General features: G+C 43.5%; 1 protein-coding gene across 2 annotated transcripts in view; it reads left to right on the top strand.

Annotated features, from left to right (window-relative positions):
- The window catches only part of COL5A1 (collagen type V alpha 1 chain), a 244922-nt gene that overhangs the window by 49831 nt on the left and 174649 nt on the right, over positions 1-20442 (top strand). For both annotated transcript variants that reach the window (XM_054007167.1, XM_054007166.1), the window contains exons 2-4: positions 7322-7489; positions 16358-16571; positions 17256-17418. In XM_054007167.1, coding sequence (XP_053863142.1) covers positions 7322-7489; positions 16358-16571; positions 17256-17418 — 545 coding nt within the window. The remainder of the gene's footprint in view (positions 1-7321; positions 7490-16357; positions 16572-17255; positions 17419-20442) is intronic.

The raw sequence follows: 20442 nt of genomic DNA, 5'->3' as shown, positions 1-20442 counted from the left end.
TCATATTTAATATTGCCCAGTCCTTCCCCTTTAATATTTTTTAACTCCTATGGAGAGATAGTATAACTATCTTCATTACAGGAACCCAGTTCTTGGTATTCAAGGGGAATCCACACAGAAGGTCCCTGCTGGACAAGAGAATCTTTAAAAGGAAAGGACAGTAAATTGACTGGCCTGTTCTTTTGGAGATTCATGCTGGTCCTCACACTGCAGACATCAGTTAGGATTTTCATTAACTGCTGTTACCAGTCACTGGACTCCAGTCCCTCCCTCGGTTCCTTTGGAACCCAACCCCCCAAAATGCCGAAGCACGAGTTGAATACTCTGTGCTGGGTTTGTGCATTGAACATGGAAATATCCTTTAATCTTTCAGAGGGGTCTCGGTGGGTTTGTTACAGGGTGGCATATTAAATCTCATTTGTAAAGCAGCACTGATTGCAGGCAGCGTCTAATACAAGGCTCTTGTTCTATGCTGAAGGGCTTAAAATGGTGCTGCTCTTCAGAGCTCTTGGCTACCATGCATTCCTGAGGATCAACAGTGAGGTACCGCCATCCTTGAAAACAGCATCTTCCCACAGCTAGTCAGGCTGGGCTATAGGATGGTATTACTTGCCCTTTGTGAAGGACTAAGAGTTTTTTCCCCACTACCCAATGCCCTGGATAAGATCCTAGATCTCTGGCCCATCAGCAGGGATCCCAAACCTGGCACCACAATGATTTCTCCTGGTGCCCACATGAATTGTGAAGGCTGCACCTCTCCCCTATGGCCAGCAATTCTCCATAGTAACTCAAACCTCCAAACTAATAAGGTTTCACCAGAAATAGAAGATCTTAGGTTCCCATTATGGGTTCTGCTGTCTCTCTTACATAGTAACCCAGGGAACAAAGATGCTGTACGGTGGCATCCTTAGGAAGCTACCTAGGATGTGAGATGGTACTGTCGGCTTTATGGGTGCAAGGAGAGGCATGTTTAAACCATACAGTAATTCTTGTAAGAGTCTTGGCCCTAGCTAGGAACTATACCTGACTGAAAGGTCATGGGCTTGATTTTTGCCTTTGGTGTTGGTGCAGGTACTATCTGTCACTCAATTTATATACAGCACCTACCACAATGGAGGCCTTCATCTTGGTTGGAGCCTTATTGCCGTAACACACATAATACAATAATGTAGAGCTCATTAACTATTGGGGGACTTTGACGTTCTCACAGAATGATGAACAGATGTCTGTGCATAGTTAACTCATCCCAAAATGATGGTCTTCAAACCTCAGTCAAAGGGAATTTTCATGGTCTCTGTTTCAAAGGAAATCCATTTTTGATCAGCGTGTCAAAGGCACATGTCATGTTTAACTTCAAACGGTGCCCGTTGCTTTGCTTGCTTGTTATATTTAATTTTATCTAGTAATGGTCCAGTATCCTTGAATGCCTTTTGATGAAAGCGATCATGATGGCTGGTTACAGAACCTTTCGTTTACTCCTGACACTGCTTCTCGTTGGTAGCGTCATTTTTAAAGGCAATTGAAAGGAAGGATGGTCTTATGGTTAAAGCTCTGGATGGGGAAAACTGAGTGCTAAAGATTCCTTGTACGACCTTGGCAAGTCACTTCATCTTCCAATCCCCCAACTGTGAAGTGGGCTTAATCCTGCCTTTTTCCCACCCTTGGTCTATCTTGTCTACTTCAACTGGAATCTTCTGCTTCTCCCTATGGGTCTGTACCGTGCCTGGCACATTGCGGCCACTGGAAGCTCTTTTAATTCAACCCATAGCATGAGCAAGAACGATTGGTGCGATGTTCTCTGGCATAGCAGGTCCCCTTCACAATTTATATGAGTAACAATTGGCACTTAGGGCCTTGCAAACATAAATGATTTGAGCCTCACAACAGCCTTTTGAGGCAGGTAAGTTTTAGCAGCTCCATTTTACAGATGAGGCTAGAAAAGTAGATATCCATCCGAGCCAATCACCTTTTTGTGCACACTGGAGACCCTGATATGCTATATTCAAACCCTGGGGCTAGGTCTACACTGGCGGGGGGGTCGATTTAAGATATGCAAATTCAGCTACGCGAATAGCATAGCTGAATTCGGCGTATCCTATTCGACTTACCCTGCTGTGAGGACGGCGGCAAATCGACTGCTGCGGCTCCCCCGTCGACGGTTCTTACTCCTCCTGACGAGGTGGGAGTAAGCGCGTCGATTCGGGGATCGATTTATCCGTCTAGATGAGACGTGATAAATCGATCCCTGAGAGATCGATTTCTACCCGCCAATCTGGGCAGGTAGTGTAGTCTAGCCCTGTGATTACCACATACGAGTCCCTTTAAAAATGTACACAGCGGGGAAAAGGTGCTAATAAATTGTCAGTTTGCACTTTCCCTTTGCCGTAATATTCAAGTTGCCAAACTGGCCGACATATCATGGAAATCGGTGTTACTTGAATCATTGGATGCTGGATGTTGTTTGATTAAGAGATGATGCTAAGACTCCTGTTAGTACTGTGACAGTGCCTAGTGACCACAGCTGAAATGCAAGCCTCTTTGTGCTAGGTGCTGTACAAACACATAGTGAAAGACAAGCCCTGCACTGAATAGACAACAGGTGTCAGAGAGGTGACTTATCCAAGGTCATGCATCAATTTGCGGGAAGAGCTAGGAGCAGAACCTGGGTCTCCTGACACCAAGTCTACAGTCCTACTACTAGACTGCACTCACTGTCCTAAAATCCTGCAATCCCTTTAGAGCTTGCAGCCTGAATTGTTCCTAGCAGGAAACCCATACATTTAGACCAGTGGATTAATTAAGAAATCACAGTGAAAACATCCTGACTCCAGTTCCGCTCCTGGAGATGACTTGTTCTCATTGGAGGTAATGGCACCTTTTAAAGATACACCTCTACCTCGATATAACGCTACCCGATATAACACGAATTCGGATGTAACGTGTAAAGCAGCGCTCCAAGGGGGCGTGGCTGCGTTCTCCGGAAGATCAAAGCAAGTTCGATATAACGCGGTTTCACCTATAACACGGTAAGATTTTTTTGGCTCCGGAGGACAGCGTTATATCGAGGTAGAGGTGTATTTACACTTGCTCCAGATGGGCTTTTAGAGTATCTATTATTTTGCAGCCATTTCAAATCTGTTACTGATGATCTATCAGCCCCTCTGCTGTTGACTTTTCTGGGCAGCGCAGCACACTGTCAGTCTGGGAAGTTAGTAGAGAAGCAGAAAGAGCCACAGGGTTTGTCTGGGTGTCCATCAGAAAAAGAATCCACTTTATATTCATTACAGCCAAGTGCTACCTCTTCTCTGCTGCAAGGAACACTACACATGGTAGATGTGTTTTTCTGTGGGTGTTGTTTTTAGGCTCTTCTCTTTTACATCCTCAAAAATACCAGGAACTCATGGATATTTCAAAATATTTCTGGGATTAATGAAGATGACCCCCTAATGGTAAATGTCTGTATTCTGAAACAGTATAAGGTATCTCCCACCATTCCTTAGCCCTCTGTCTAATTTAGGCATTTGTTAAGTACTCATCACAGTTTTATCTAGATGCTTTCATGGCATTCCAGTCTTGGATACAGCAGAAACTGGTGGAATAATATTTTCAGATGGTGAAAAACCTGAAAGGGATTTTTTTTGAGTGTACTGTACATTAAGGGTCTATTTGTCAATAGTTTTATACAGCATTAATAAATGATTACTAGATAATGAAAAGCATAATACAGGCAGGAAGAGGTTGTGTTATAAGATGGTTATAAGCACATCAGTAGAGAAGGTGTTATAGACTGGCAGATAAGATTGGTGTTATAGGCTACCTATATGTTATAAGCAACTGGTTGGACTCTATAAATAATCTATAACAGTTGCTTAAATGATTTTTGAAAATGTAATCATGAATTAACCCTTTATAAACGACTTATACATGTAAGCTTCAAATAATATGTGATTTCCACCCCCTTTAATTTATCTATTTCTGAAAGGAGGAAGGGGGTGTGGGGGTTTTCTATTTATTTGTCATTTTGTCATTTTCAACTTGTATACTACTCTGACGCATGGACATAATTTATATGTATAACCTCTGATACCAGAAACACGGGGGTCTAATTTCTGTCTGGGTATGAAAAAATTATTAAACAATTTATGTAGTCTGTAAGCTTATCTTATTCATTCATAACTCGTATATGTTCCATTTAAAAGACCTAGTTGTCAATCTCTTATCATTATCTGTGTATTTATTTTGTTAAAATTCTCAAAGTGGCGGTAATCACAGATTATAAAATAGGTCTGATCCTGATATAAAGTGTATTCTCCCTCTCTGTCTGTCTGTCTGTCTGTCTGTCTCCCCATTTGAAAGGATTTCCCTTACTTTATTTCTCTGTGTCACTAATGTTGGGAGATCTGTCCTCTTCCAGAAAAGGAGCTATCACGCATCTGGCTGCTGATAGTAACTGTATTATCATTGGATCATTCCCTGAGCTAATAACAAGCTGGCACTCTTAGGCACATTTATCACACTGCAACACTGTTTCAAAATGTCTGTGGCTGCTGTGTGCCAGTTTGCTAGAGGTCATTGTTTAGGATGTCGATATCAAGCGAGCGATCTGATATTTGGTTGCGTCCTTGAAGGTTGAATAAAATATTTCCTCTGGGAAAATAATTTGCTAAGAGAATAAAACTGAAATGTACTGTCTCGCCAAGGCTAAATGAGGCTGTCAAGCAGAGATTGCTCTGGGCAGTGCCAAATCGTTGCTGAGTTGGGTGGTTCATCTTTTTGACAGCTCTTGGCTTAGAGTATTGGGTCAAAATTCACAATAATTTATTGTAAATGTTTACAGTCTGTGTTGGTTAATCCAATTTGCCATCTCTGCTGCTGATGTGAAACATGCCGGATTAGCCAGTTAATGGTATGCACCATGCATGCTATGTCACTGGTGTTTTAGAGGTTTAACATCTGGATGCAAACTAACCCCTAATTACCTAGGACTGATGGCTCTGAGAGTAATATAGAATCCTTCCATTAGTGATTTTTCAAGGTTTTTAGCTAAAGCAAATGCTAATAAGGATGTGATCCTAATGAGATATGGTAAAAAGGCCCGCTGGGGCATTACACCTTTTGCTTCATGTTGTTAGCAGGAATGATTCCATTGCTTATTCTGATGCATTATTGCATACAAGACTATAGGCAGTGAATTCCACTGAAGATCATGCTCCAGGCTGTTTTATATTGAAATAAGAAAGCCTTTCCCCCATCGTCGTTGATGCTTTTTGTGTGGTATGTGCACCTGCTGCAGTCTGCCTCCCCTGCCAGCACCGGTGCCTGATCTGCATAGTTTTCTCTGAATTCACAATTGAAGTGGCAGGCTCCATGCTGGGGGAGAGAAGCAAGAAATGAGCTTTTCCAGCATAGACAGTAATTGGACATTTCTTGTCTTGTAATGCTCAGATCCTTTCTATTAATTACAATAATTTGTATAATAGTAGCCAGAGGGGATTGATGTGCAGAGGTCAGGGCATGTCGTTACCGTAGGACCTGAGGTGAGACCTGATTAAGAGAGTGAATTTTATGGTGTGCTTGACTTAGGTGTGTGGTCAGACACAAGGCTGAAATTCAGTTGCCTTCAGACCTAGAAAATGTACAGTGTTGCTACTACCACTCAAACCCCACTGTCTGGAGTGTTTCCTTTGTAGCTGTACAAAGCATGGGACAGGATTTTCAAGAGCACTTAGCATTTACCTAACTGCTCTCGTTGAAAGCAATGAGAGTCATGCCATTGACTTCAGCTGGCGTGGAAGTTTACCGGTGTTGTGCACATTCGACATTTCCACCCATTGTGCTTTCAGTTTGCATTGCTTTCTGCCAGCCTTTTTTACTTGGCGAAGTTTCCCTTTGAACCAAAGCTTGCAGTACATTTGTACACACACGGGATTTTTATTAGCTTATAAGAAAGGATCAAGAACCTGAGATTTGCTGCTGACAATACATGTCTTTTTTCCCAATAAAATCTGACACACCCAACTCCTGGGGAAGGATTCTGGGTAATGTAGTCCAACAAGCATTTCTTGTACTATACTTACAAAGACCACTAGAAGGTTGTCAAAACTCTGTGTACACGTATTTCAGTTTTATAAAACTTAACCAAAATCTTCATCTGAAACCAAGTTTTGCCTCACCTGACTAACTCAAAACCAAAAGCTTTGCAGGTCTGGACAAACCTGGCTTGAGTTTCAGGTTTCTTAACCAAATCAAAAACTCTGAGTTTTGCGTGATTTAAGTTGTTACAGAAATGTGCACAGCTCTAGTGTTACAGTTATTGCTAAATGAAAGCAATTGTGCTCAGTATGGTAGCACCCATAGACGTTTTCAGGCTACATTTGCAAGATTATAACAGGGTTCAAAAATAACTAGATAAGTTCATGGAGAATAGGCCAATCAATGGCTATTAGCCAGGATGGGCAGGGATGGTGTGCCTAGCCTCCGTTTGCCAGAAGCTGGGAATGCGCGACAGGAGAGGATCATTTGATGATTCCCTGTTCTGTTCATTCCCTCTGGGGCACCTGGCATTGGCCACTGTTGGAAGACACGATACTGGCTTTGGTTGGACCTTTTGATGGACCTTTGGTTTGACCCAGTATGGCTGTTCTTATTCTGGTTTTGTTGGGTGCTAAGTTATAGCAGGGCGAAGACAAATACATCATTCTAGGAGAGAGAGTGATGGTTGGAACCTCTGGGGGTCCCTATGCTCTGTCACTGGAGGGGAGGGAGGAGGTTTTGGCAAGAAGAGGTGAACTGGGGAGGAGTTAGCCCTGGAGGGATGAGTCACTCAGTTGGACCAAGGCTGTAGAGACTACTCCAGACGTTTGGCATCCAGCTTCAAGCTGACATGGGTAGCAGTCTATCTCCACATTTGAAGATGCACAGAATATGCATCCGAGTGATACCATGGATGTACAGTGCAGACAGCTCCTTAGGTTTTATAGTACCTGACCGGAACTCTTCTCTACCGCGACCAGTTAATACCCTGAAGCCTGATTATTGATTAGTTCATTATCCGAACTAGCGTGAATGTAGATGCTAGTCTTATACAGGTATAAGTGCCTAAACTATTCCTCTCTGCAGTGAATTAGCATCTCAAACCAGCAGCCTGTTGGTTCTAGTTTTGAAGATGGCATTAGCAATGTATTTGCTATACATTTATTAGAAAAAAATCTGTTCTGGTTTAAAATGATTATTGGTGATTGGTATTATTCTAATGGATCTTTGCAAACGCCGATACTTTTGCCTACTAATTCTGGTTTCTCCTCTTTTTTTCTTCTTGCAGCTGAACCTGCAGATCTCTTGAAGGTATTAGATTTTCATAATTTACCTGACGGTATCACTAAAACAACAGGTTTTTGCACAAGCAGAAGATCTTCAAAAGGCGCAGATGTTGCTTTTCGAGTAACAAAAGATGCTCAACTTAGTGCACCAACAAAGCAGTTATATCCTGGTAAGTGAAACCTTTTGATTTGGGACTGCCTATGAAAATATCTGATCTTTTCCCCCATGTTCTAGAATTGCACTTGAAACACTGCATGCTTTTTTCATTTTGTGTGTGTTTGGAAGGGAAATAGTCTACTCTTTTGGGGAGATACGGACTGTCTAATCATCTAATAATGTTAAAATAGCTACACTCCTTTTTTCCTCACTTCATCTGAAGGGGGCGGTACATCATCCAGTGAACATGCAAACACTGGCTAATTACATCTGTTCCCATCTCCGTTAACAAGCTGGTGTTTCTCATTATCACAGGCTGGTATCCAGTTGTGAATAGAGACTTGGAAGGTGCAAACATTAAATCAGAACACCCTCCATGAGTCCCAGTTCTTATTGGAAGAAATGTTTAAATATTAATCAGAATCTTATTATAGAAAGAAAATAGCATTAGCTCCCATAAATCCAGTGAGTAGCAGGCTGCTCATTAAAAACCAGCTACACTACAGACACATTTTAAATTTTGCATTAGATGATGAAGCATTGCATTTAAAAAGCAAAAATTTCTGTAAACTAAGAGCATGCGGTCTTTGCTTTAAAGAAAAATGGGCTAATGAATTAGGGCCGAAACTGTCTAGCTAAAGTACTTATATGGTCCAATTTACTGGAGTATCTGAGTGCCTCACAGCCGTGAGTGTATTTATCCCCCCAACACCCACACGAGTGAGGGAAGTGCTAGTCTACACCTGGGAAATGGAGGCACAGAGAGAGCAAGTACCTAAAACTTCCTAAGTTCATATAGGAAGTCTGTGGTGGAACAGGGATTGAACTCGCGTCTCCTGTGTCCGGGATGTGCATGGTACGCACAGTGGTCGGAGCAGGAGCTGGTAGCCAGGAGTTGGAGCCTTGGGTCAGAGGTGGAGTCAGAGGACAATTGTCAGAGCCCCGGGTGAGTGCCAAAGTCAGAGGGCAGGAATTGGAGCTCAGGGTCAGAACCGGGTTATGTGGAGTGACAAGGCAGGAGAAGGGCTGGGGCCAGGGCTGGAATAAGGCAGGAGCAGGACTGGAACCAGCAGGCACAGGAGTTATCACAGCCATCGGCAAATGCTTTGAGCAGCTGCTGAACTGCTGCAGCCGCTGGGCTTGAGGGTTGGTCTGCTGACTCCTGCAGCAAGTCAGGTAGGGTGGCCAATCGGGCAGCCTGCTACAGGCCAGCTGTGCTCCTCAGGTTATCCAGAAACTGGCTCTGCTGCATGTCCCGATTCCTGACATCCTGATCCCTAGGCTAGCAGCCCAACTGCTGGATCAGTCGTCTTCTGTATAGTGAAGCCTTTTCTCCGGTTTTACTGAGTCCTGACTCCCACCAAATTCTCATTCACGTCAATGGAAGTTTGACCTGAATAAGGACACTTGGATTTGGCCTTTAGTCACTACAGCTCACTAGTCCAAATTCATCCTGGGACCTGGTGCAACTCGATAGAATCAGGGGTTAAATCGGGAATCGCCAGGGATCAATTTAGCCTGCTGTGTTTATCTTGGCTTGTATAAAGTGTGTCATGTGGATTTCAGCGGCAGATGAGATATATACCAGCATGATCATTAACACAATCATCCACTGAGAAATACACCTTCCTTGCATAAGGCCTAACAACTAGTAGGAGGGAAACTGTGTGTGTGTGTGAGAGAGAGAGAGAGAGAGAGAGCGAGAGAGAGCATGCACATATGCAGTGGAATCCTTAATCTAAAGAGACAGATATACACATTACTTCAAAAAGTTTGTAAAAGAGTTGAATCAAAATCCACTAGCTAAATCAAGGGCAACATGGAATGCTACTACCAGTCCTCTTAAATGAAGATGCTATTTCTATCACACCCAATATTTCACTGGTCGAAATGCAAGCCAGTCCTATTGGTGTGACCGTCACTCATGTCCTATAGTGCTGGATTTGCTTGATAGCAAACTCTAAAATGATATTGGGAGTTCTGTCGTTATTCTCATATGATAGAGTGCAGGGGTCATTGGTGAATAAGGGATTAACTGGAGTTCAATTTCCACCCTGACTTGCACAAGAACTGGGGAGCAAAGAGTGGCTGGGTACCAGACAGAGGGTAGAGGATGCCTTTATAGGGGTTGGAGTCCACACCCAGGATCAGCAATGGGGAGCTGTTCTGTTTACCTAAGGCCTGATCCAAGGCCCATTGTAGTCAGATCCTTATTGCTTCTATTAACCTCTTGTTAAAGAGAAATGCTATCTATTGAGGAAAAGACCTTGCTGACTGCATCTGTGTTATTTCCCTTCCAACCTCATAATCATTCCACCCGCTCAAGCCTCTGTATTCCTGTCTTCATAACAATATTACGGTGAGTGGCTGAATGTGGGGATATTGGCCTTGCCTTCTTTAATTGCTGTGGAACATATCCAGAAGTCCTTCACTCAATCGCTACTTAGCCATTACTCATGGAAAGTCCCACCGAAGTCAGTGGAAAGTTTTCCTGAATAAGGAATGAGTAAAAGCTAAATCAGGGCTCTATGGATATTTTGGGGCTTATCAGAATTTGATTAAAAAAAATAATAATTTTGGTGGATGTTTATTTTAAAGTATTTTTTCCCATTTGTATTGATTTAAATTTTCAGAGTTGCAGGGCCAATGGAGATGGGACGGGGGGCTGGGAAGTCAGACCATAAATTATGAGAGAAGACATTGAAATTCAAAAAGTTAAAGCTGTATAACCATTAAAACACCATGTCAACATCTCATGTCAAAATATGCAAAGTTCATATCCTTAAATCAAACCCTAATAAATTCTCAAGCAGTATTTTTGTTACTTTGCTTATCTGTGAATTTCGATTATGGATGGAAATACTTTTTCATCGATTTGTGTGTGTATGGTGGAACGGATGTTTATCGACATTTACTGATCAAATTGAATTCTTCCAAGCCTAAATATTTTCAAGCCAAGGAATGCAATGTCATCGCCAGTCTGGAATAATGTAAAATGTTTTCCCTGGCTGTGGACATTGTATCCAAGAGCCACATTCAAAGGACACTTTTCTAGTGTGCATAATAGCTTGCTGTCCCCCTGCAGGGTGGGTTTTGGCTTTCGTAGGTTTCCAGGCTGTGCGATTCAAGTGGCACATTCAGTGACTCTGGGCTTAAGCAGGTGGACAGGATCTTCTGAGCAGCGAATGCACATGGCCAGTGCAGCAAAGGGATTGAATAATGCACTTTCTAGCCCATTAATACAATTTTCTCTTGTCCCAAGGAGAGCTTTTGAGATCCCGGTGGAGTCCTTTCTTTGCCCTACCGCATATCATTCTTGTTTTTCATCCACCATCCTTCCCAGCTGATGAGACCTGGATGGTATATCCTTGGCATCCACCAATGCAGCTCTTCAGTCACTTGAAGGGCTCCCACTCAATGACATACTAACGTCCCCATCTCTCTCTCCAAAGGCTTCCTTTTGTCTGTTGCTGGGAAAGAGAGGTTAAGAACTGGGTCTCCTGGATGCTGATCATGACTCTATGCCAGCACCATGACTCTATGCCAGCATTTCCCCCTGATATAGGTGTTGTCTCAATACCGCCCCATAACTAGATGTGACTTTAGGTGCCCCCAGCAAATGAATGAGAGGAAATATAAAGATAACAAAGTAATTGTAGAGCAATTTACCATGGGAAATGTGGTTTTTTGTGATTTCATGTTACAAAATGGGTGGGTGTGGGTAAAAACCTTTAAAACATAGCTCTCCCCTTCCGCTATAAAGGGCTCTAGGCAAACAGGTAATATTTTGTGCTAATTAGAAGTTTGTGTTTCTTTAAGATGGTAATTTTATGGGCTTTCCATTCTGCTTCTGTTGTTACAGCCAACAAAGCAGATTTGTGTTTTTAAACCCCCAAGAGCGAGGAAATCTGCTGAGATGATCTTTCCCCAGCTCCCTAAATAAGTTCTTCAGGTTCCTTGCAAAACCATGTTCTTCCAACCTCATGCAAGGGCAAAAAAGACAGAGGAAGACATAGTCCTTCAATAGCAGCAACGAAAATGCAGTAATTTGCATTCCTGTTGCATTAATGTTCTCTGCATTATTTGTGCATGTATATTTAAGGGTGAAACATCCTAGATTATAGCCAGGACATTTCCTCTAGGAGGAAAATGAACCACACCAGCAAAATCAGGGTCCCCTCAGATGCACTAATAGCAAAGGATTAAATTGGGCCTTTAAATACCCATTCTACTCTGAAAGGTGACTCTAAAAATGGTACCTTCTTATGCAACAGATCTGGTACTTGTGGATATCCAGAGTTGGATCTGCTGATTTTGGTGACACAGAATAAGTTCTGACTGCTTTTTAATCTGTTAAACCCCCAAAACCAGCATGGCTAAGAGAAAATGAGCATGCTTTCCTTCCTTCCTGGCTCATCAGCAGAGTTCTTTACTAGGCTCCAGTTAGTTACACCTCTTCAAACTCCTTTGGGGAACTGCCCAGGTATCACCGAGGCTATATTTAGAAGACAATAAGGTTGAACAGGTGTCACTTAAAGGTCTAATTTTGCCTTAATTATTGACCATGACTTTTGAGAAGGAAAGAACCCAGCCCAACTCCACAGACTCGAGTCTGGTGGTTGTAAAAAGATGTTTTTCTTTGTTAACGGACTGCATTTGACACAGATATCATGAAGGAGGGGGAGGAAAGAAGGAACCTCCAGTGTTCGGTGTTTACAACCACCTGGTCTCTTTTTAGTGCCCATGCACCAGTGTTAAGGGACAGCCTCATGGGATCAGGGGACGTGGCTGTTAGGTGGAGTCACAGCACCCTCACAGGCATTCACAGACCCATTATGCCTTGTTGCAAAAGTCAAGCTGCCATGGTGGAATGTGGATCTGTTCTGTTCCTGGAAAGTGAAATGCCAGAGCAGGCCGAAGATGCTGTCTCCGGACTACTCGCTTGCAGCGAATTGTTTCGGCGTGGAGATGGCTGAGTGCAGAGGAATAATTTGTGCCTCGCTTGTGCCCATACCCCACTCCTTCCCCCTTCTATGGCCTTTGAAAAGAGCTGCTGAAGATCGGGGATATTTCAATGGACAGTGCCCCATCTGTAAAACAGTTAGTTCTCATGCTGTCGCTTGGACAGCACAGAGGCCACCAAATGCTTTATGCGCCTCCATGATGTTCTGTCCCATGCCAAATCCGGCACGTTATGCGGTAAGGTGCCTATGAGGGGCAAGTGTCTGTTGATGCTGTCCAGCCATTGGGTTTTAGGTCTTTTGGGGCTGAAGGGCGTCCATTTTTCCATCCTGCTTTCATTAGGTCAAAGTCTAAGATGATTCTCACAGGGCAGTTGGTGGGCATTTGGAGCAGGTGACCGTATAATCTAAGGGGGGTTGGACAATCATTTTGAGAGGACCTGTTTAGTTAGAAAACGGTTACCTTCGTTTGCCTTGGGTGGTATGAAATCTGTAAAATGGGGACATTAATACTTAGTTAACTCACAAGCATGCTGCCAAAAGCAATTTATAATGATTTGAGCTAGAGTGGCACTCAGTCTTGAGGGGATATTGATACAATGGGCAAAATTCATTACTGGTGTAATTCCCTTTATTGGAGAGATGAGGTCTCAACACCATTCAGCATGAACATCATTGAAAATGTAGAATGGTGTAAAAAGGCTTGACCCAAAGCCTACTGAAGTCAATGGGTGTTTTTCCATTTATTGCAATAGAATTTGGATCACATCCTACGTGCTATTTTGTTATTAGTTTTATTGCATTCTGAACGGAACCCCCTCCACATATCATTGGATAGCCTGGATCATTTCTAACCATGACAGGAAATGCATTGTTACTTTGCCAGGGTAACGGAGCAATAATAGAGTCATGTCAGCCATAATTTATCAATTATGGTTATTTGAGCTGAGAAACCCACATTGCCATGGAGACATTTTAATAATAATACTAATAACAAAATAAATTAAAAGCAGCATTTTAATGTTTTGGCAAGTCATTGAGGTTGAAAAGTTCTGTACAGATGGTTCATAATGAAATTCTCCATTTTTATGGATCATTTTGGATGTGAAGTATTTTACATAAAAGACCCCAAATTGTTCTCCATAGTTGTAACCAGGAAAATGGCTGCATTTTGATTTGAAACAGCAGTGTTATGAGTATACAGGCAGAAGGAAAGAGATGGCACAATTCATCCTAGGGAAGGCACAGTTCTCACATACCTTCATTTCTGGGACCATGTCTTAGCTAACATAAGTGTAAGAACGGGGCTCAAGCACTGGGCTTGGTTCTCCACTCTGTAGCAGTGGTTTTACACTTGTGTAATTTCACTAAAGTCAGTGGGGTTAGGCTGGCATAAAACCAGCGTAACAGTGCAGGGAAACAACTTCCTTACTACATCTCGGTACTTTTAGGGAAAACTACGTCCTGGTCCATATCCACAGCTGGTGTAAATCGGGTGCAACCCCCTTGATTTCAATGCCGCTGCATCCCTTTACATCAGCTGAGGATCTGGCCCCATATTTTTGGCCGAGTTACTTTTTAGAATTCTGATCAGTGGTATCCACTTGCAGATGGTATTACCAAAAGGCTTGATATTCATAAGGTGAGCCAGACCCTCAGCTGGAATAAACCGCCCTTGTTCCAGTGAAGTCACCAGCTTGGTGGACTTGGTGACACTCCTGTGCTGAGTAGGACCATTTAAATGCATGAGGGTAGACCTCTGCCTGGGGGCTGAATTTCATTTCACATCTTGCAGGACAGTAATTTGTTTTTCTTTGTTCCAGGCGTTCTGTATGGATTTGGTGGCTTTCTACTTTCTCTTTGGACAGTGGAGAAAATTATCTGACAGTCTTTTTCTTATGACTTCCTTGTCTGTGTGTTCAACAAGCCCTGCTGTGGTCTGATACACTCCCCACACTTTGAATAAGGTCCACTGTAGCCTAACTAGGTCAAATCCCTCATTCAGCCCTGGGGCATCCTTCAAGAAAAGCCTGCAGTGGGGAGGGAAACCTGTTTGAAGCTGCTGGACACTTGCGTTAACATTTTTGTGGTTTAGATGGCTGTGAATTTACAGCTTAAAAAATTAGCCACAGTGCTAGTACTGCCCCACACACTGCCAGGCACCACACAGAGATGTTCACATCGCACACACGACATATCCCAGCAACGCCCTGTTCCATTCTGGCACTCCTTCGCTTACGATTTCCTCAGTGGATAGGTGCAAGAGGCCAATTATGTCTTTCTGTGAAGGCCTTAGCCCGTGGGACAGATACCCTTGCAAGTGTTGTTATATTGTTAGAATACAACGTATTAAGATGACAGAAATACACAGATTTCAGCAGCCCTTTCTCTATAATAAGCTAAAGAAGTGCCCCCCCCCGGCCCCTCCTTTAGTTAGCAATTCACACCCCCTGCATATTGGAGGAATTAATTTTCGAAGATGGACGTGGGTTTTGCAATTTGCATTCATCTCTAGCATCTGCAGTGCTGCTGATGGAGGGAGAGGCAGAAAACCAAACCAACCACGGTTTCAGATGCCAGGAGGCGTATACAGCTCTGGCAGTTAGAAAACTCTCATGTGCTGCCTTGCAGCCTTGGGTTAAAGTGATCTGCAGTCTCTGAGGCTGGAACGCACCCCTGTCCAAATGACTGGATTGAGCCTATGCACCACGCCAGTGAAGCCCCGTTTTCAGGGCTTAATTACAACATGAGTGTTGCAAGAATAAAGATGGGCTCCCACAATATCATTGTGCTTGCTTTCCTGACTCTAATCACACTTTCATCCCCATGTGAAGGAGGACATGGGCCACGGTATCGCTGTGGACGATTGGCATGAGAAGCCGTCTTTGCCACGCGCTTTTCAAAGCTCAGTCAAACCAAAGGCTCCATTTTATTGTTGGATTTATTTTTGCTTTTAGATTTTTGCTGCCCATGCTAATGCGGTGAGCCAAAGCCACAGAATGCTCTGTTCTTGCCTAAATAGACAAAATAGACAAAAACTGATTAAAAAAGCCCCAGCAAAACAACAAAGTACCTAATACATTGCATGTGTCTACTTACCAGGGGAGATTTTTTATAAAAATAATCCCTGAATTTCCAGCGTCTCTAGACCCTATGGCACAGCATATCTTGTCTCCTAAGAAGTTCCAGGGCATACCATGGAACCAAGTGGCATAAATGCTACAGATTTACACCCATCACTTGCAGCAGCAGCCCCTTAGTGTCCCACTGGAGGTCTCCCATCCTGCAACATTGAGGCCCTCCTCTGCTTAGCGTGGGAGTTGGAACGTGGCACGGCTGTCGTTTCGATGGTAAAGACCGAAAAGGGCTCATTGATCATTAACGAATGATCCCTAGCAAGGGTGACTGCTGAACTGGAAGCCTGACTGAGCCCTTAGAATAGAAAACTTTTTTCCATGGGAGCTGCTTTTCACCAATTTTTCTGCTATCTTCTCCCTGGGCTTAATCTAAGGGGACCAGATGTCCTGATTTTATAGGGACAGTCCCGATATTTGGGGCTGGCAAGGAACTTTGTAGCTCCATATTGTCTGAAGCCACCGTGCTGCTCCATTATCGAGTTAGAATCGTGGTGTTGCGGTGGTATCCGTACACAACACTTTGCCGTTTATAAAGTGTCTTATTACTGGTAACGGAGGCTGCCGGGCACATTCCTGTAGGATACGTTGTCCCCATCCGCAGGTAGCACTGACATACCTTTCTGCCACGGGCAGCAGTTTGGGGATTGCTAATATGGACAAATCTTGGAAGGAGGAGCAATTGCTGGTAGTTTCTCCTCTGTTCACCGGGTTGCAGGATGTATGAATTGCGTGCACACCATCACATCCAAAAGAACAACTAACCCCGTTGCCTTTCCACTTCAGCTTCAGCCTTTCCTGAGGACTTCTCCATTCTGTCCACTGTAAAAGCCAAGAAAGGAGGTCAGTCCTTCTTGATCTCCATTTACAATGAGCAAGGGATCCAGCAGATCGGCATGGAGATGGGTAGATCTCCTGTATTCCTGTACGAGGACCATACCGGGAAGCCAGGCCCAGAAGACTATCCTCTCTTTCGAGGCATTAACCTATCAGATGGCAAGTAAGTGCAGTGTCGTGTATTGAGAACGTGGTGCACGATAAAAGCAATCATCAGTCTATATGAGTACCTATATGAATACCTAAGTGTGTATAAGATGTATGTACTATTATAGATATATTTTACCAGTGCTCTGTCTCCGCTAACTGAGGTCTTCCATTTTGCCATATAAATAACAGATGTGCAAAAAACCCTTGAACATTAGTGAAATATTAGGCACTTCAGGTCAGTGGGGACTTGTGGCTATAGGGATGGCATTCCCCCTGTGCAAAGGGCTTATACAAACCTGTGTGGCACATAAGGTCCATGTATGTCACCTGGTGTTGGGCTTAAGGAGGATAGAAGAGGGGGATGAGGGGAAAATTGGGGCCCCACCAGGGCCACTTCTACCCCCAATGCGCCCCACATCTGTGCATGGGAGACTCCCACGCTGAGGGATTAGGAGCCAAGTGGTCCTACCTATTGCTCCAGCCAGGTGAATTCCTATCTTTTGGGGATTTAAGTGATGCATGGGCCTTTTACCGGCCCTCTGCCCATCGGTGAATTTCACCTCGATTGGGAACAATGATTGGCCCATAGTTTTATATCAACAGCCTTGCATGATCAACTAATTGTTATAAACTGTTGGCTCATTAATGAAAGCAGAAGGCTCTGTTTAACTAGCTTGCGGGCTGTGTTATTTCACAGGTGGCACAGAATAGCCATCAGTGTACAGAAGAAAAATGTCACTTTGATTTTGGACTGTAAAAAGAAGGTAACTAAGTTCTTGGACAGAAGCGACCACCCCATCATTGATGTCAATGGCATCATTGTGTTTGGAACCAGGATACTGGATGAGGAAGTCTTTGAGGTAAGACACGGATGTAAGCAATGGCCTGGGGGTGAGAGGGAGATGCTGTTCTGGTTGATGAATGGTTTATAAAGCTCATTGTTGGGACTCATCATGGGGGTGGTTGTTGGGTTTTTGAAGCCTTATTGTTAAATAATGTCCTACCCTGGATTTATTGGATATCATGTCTATTTTAATAGTGATCAGAATTGTGGGCCAGATCCTCAGATGGGTAAATTAGCTGATTCCAATAGAGTGACACTGATAAATCTGACCCTTAGAGAGTTTTTTTTTTAATTAAACTGCCTCTGAGTCTGGCTTTCACATTCATATGATCCTGTGGAAGGTAAAATCGGGATTGAACTGGCACTGGATGGTCTTTCTCAAGCATTGCATGCATTTGAAACTCAGCGGCTAGGCTGAATGCAATGTTTAAGCAGAGTTCAGTAATGTAAAGCCTATAAACTGGCTATCTGGGCCAGTTGATAGAGTGGCTGCTCTTAAAATCAGAATCTTATCCCACTTGGCTGAGAATCATCACATTTTAGAGAGTCCCATTTTAGCCATTTGAAATGGGTTCTGGGAACCTTTCCCCTTGCTTGTCGGTGTCGTTTAAATCAGGCTGTCGTTCCCTTGCTTTGATTCTGGTCAAGAATACAAACAAGGAGTCTGTGTTTCTGCAATTTCAGGACATTGGTTTGCCCTAGTGTATGGGTCAGGGCTCTGACCTTCATAACCACAGGGTTTCCATTCGTTCCTGCTCTCAGCTTTGTGTTGTGCTGTGGCTTGGAAGTGAAGGCTGAGGAAGGCAATCCCTTGTTTAGCACAGTGCTGCTCTCAAGGCTATAAGGCCTGGCTAGGGAGAGGTGCTACCACTTCCATGGGCATGGCCTTGAACCCTGATCTCGTGCCCTAAGACGCAACAAAGCTATCGCATCGCCAGACTGAGTGGGTGCCTCCCTTCCCGCCCACAGTCGTCGCATAGGACAATGCTAGGTAAAGCTGGGTGAATAATTCATGAAGAATTTCACCAAAGTGCTACCTCTTTTTCCAGTCACAAAGTGTCCACAAGCCGAGAGCGGCTTTCTCTTAGTCCTATTAGAAGTTTGAAATTATCGGCCCAGTAGTTTCTGTAAACAGTTCTTTGTCTGTGGAATATGTCTCTGAGCATTTGCTAGTCAGGGTTGTGACAGAGGCAGCCAGGCACAGGAGTTTAGTCAGATATGGGGGAGATGGAGATCTGTGATTCTTTCCATAGTTCAGCAGCTAGACTGATATGTGAACATCACAATAAACCTCAGTCAAGCTGCAGTTTCAGAGATCCTGTCTATTCTTTTGCCTGTATATGTCCAGGAGTACTGGATTCTCATTTGCACAAGTATAAATAAAGAGTAACGCTATTGAAGTCAATGGAGCAAAGCTGTTGTAGGTGGATGCAGAATTAGGCCCATTAAGTTTTGCAGCTCATCCTTCATTAGTTTATTGCATTTGTTTGGAGCTGGAGTTGAGTGCGCCTCATGGAGCATATTGAGCATTGCATGCAAGGTTCCTGCAACAATATGAATAATTATGGTTCAGTGAAGTCACCTCTAGTCAGCATTGTGCTATCTGTGACTTGGGCTTGGTCTACACTACCCCCCTAATTTGAACTAAGGTACGCAACTTCAGCTACGTGAATAACGTAGCTGAAGTCGAAGTACCTTAGTTCGAACTTACCTTGGTCCACACGCGGCAGGCAGGCTCCCCCGTCGACTCCGCGGTACTCCTCTCGCCGAGCTGGAGTACCGCAGTCGACGGCAAGCACTTCCGGGTTCGACTTATCGCGTCCAGACTAGACGCGATAAGTCGAACCCAGAACTTCGATTTCCAGCCGTCGAACTAGCTGGTAAGTGTAGCCAAGGCCTTGGAAAGAAAGTCCTAGGGCTGTTTAGTGTTATTTACATTTGGAAGGGCTGCTGTAAACAGTGCAAAAATGCATTGACTCAACATCACTAGAACTCAGCTAGATAGAAGAGGGTTATGACTGTATCTCTAACTGCATTAAATGAATAGACATTTCCTGGGAAGATTAACTATTAAAGAGGAAAGTAAAAGCTGGATTTAATGGGCACTTTTGGAAGTTGTTTTTCTAAAGTGTTGGATGTGCTTCCAGAAAAACTCAGTAACCAGATTGAATGCTGCATTTCAGCAGAGTTGTTATGTAAAGCAGAGAACTTTACTGGAGACCTGGCCCTATGCGCCTAGTAGATCCCCTTAAAGAAATCCGAGTCTTATCCAAGGTAGGTCATTTTTATAGGCTCTTTTTTAGCCATTTGAAAAGACATATCCTCCATTATTATAAAACAAAACAAAAACACACCTAACAAACCAACAAAAACCCCACCTATGAAGTAGCCTGGTGAAAAGGGCTCCTGGGTGGAATTGCATACTCTGTTCCATTTCTCATTAAACTGTAACGGGATCCTCCATGGTAGTCAATTTATGGGCTGTCTGGTGTTGATATGAAACTATGCACAGCAGAAGATGAATAGGACTGAAGTCATGAGGATTTCTTTACTGTCCCAAAAGCTTGACATATCTCCAAACAGGCTGGCTTTAATTGTCAGCTGGAAACGAGACTTCACAGCCACCCTACTAAACAACAAGAGCGGACATTTTTGCAGCTGGCAAAGCTTTGCCAATTCCGCTATCAGCCTTTCACAGGCGGTCAGACATTCGTGCCATCACTGGTAACGAAGTGGCCTTGATTGGAGCAGATTCATGGGACAAACGGACCCAGTGTTCCTCTTAGCCAACAGCAAAAGGAGGCTGTTTCGATGGTGGCGGCACCGATTGCAATATACATGTGCCAAATGATTGCAGACACAGAGAAGCCCAGAACAATTATTATAGCAGAAGAGGACAATTGATCAGAATACAAAAGCCTTCCCCTCAATATATGCTTTTAGTTCGCCTTCTTTGCCTAGCGAGCAAGATATTTCAACATGCACACACAAAAACATCAAGATGCCAATAGCTATAAATTGAATGTAATTAAAAGGTTTT

This window comes from Malaclemys terrapin, chromosome 17 (assembly GCF_027887155.1).
Source record: "Malaclemys terrapin pileata isolate rMalTer1 chromosome 17, rMalTer1.hap1, whole genome shotgun sequence".
Lineage (NCBI taxonomy): Eukaryota > Metazoa > Chordata > Testudines > Emydidae > Malaclemys > Malaclemys terrapin.
The sequence above is the reverse complement of the archived record's forward strand: the minus strand, read 5'-3'. Positions and strand labels throughout refer to the sequence as shown.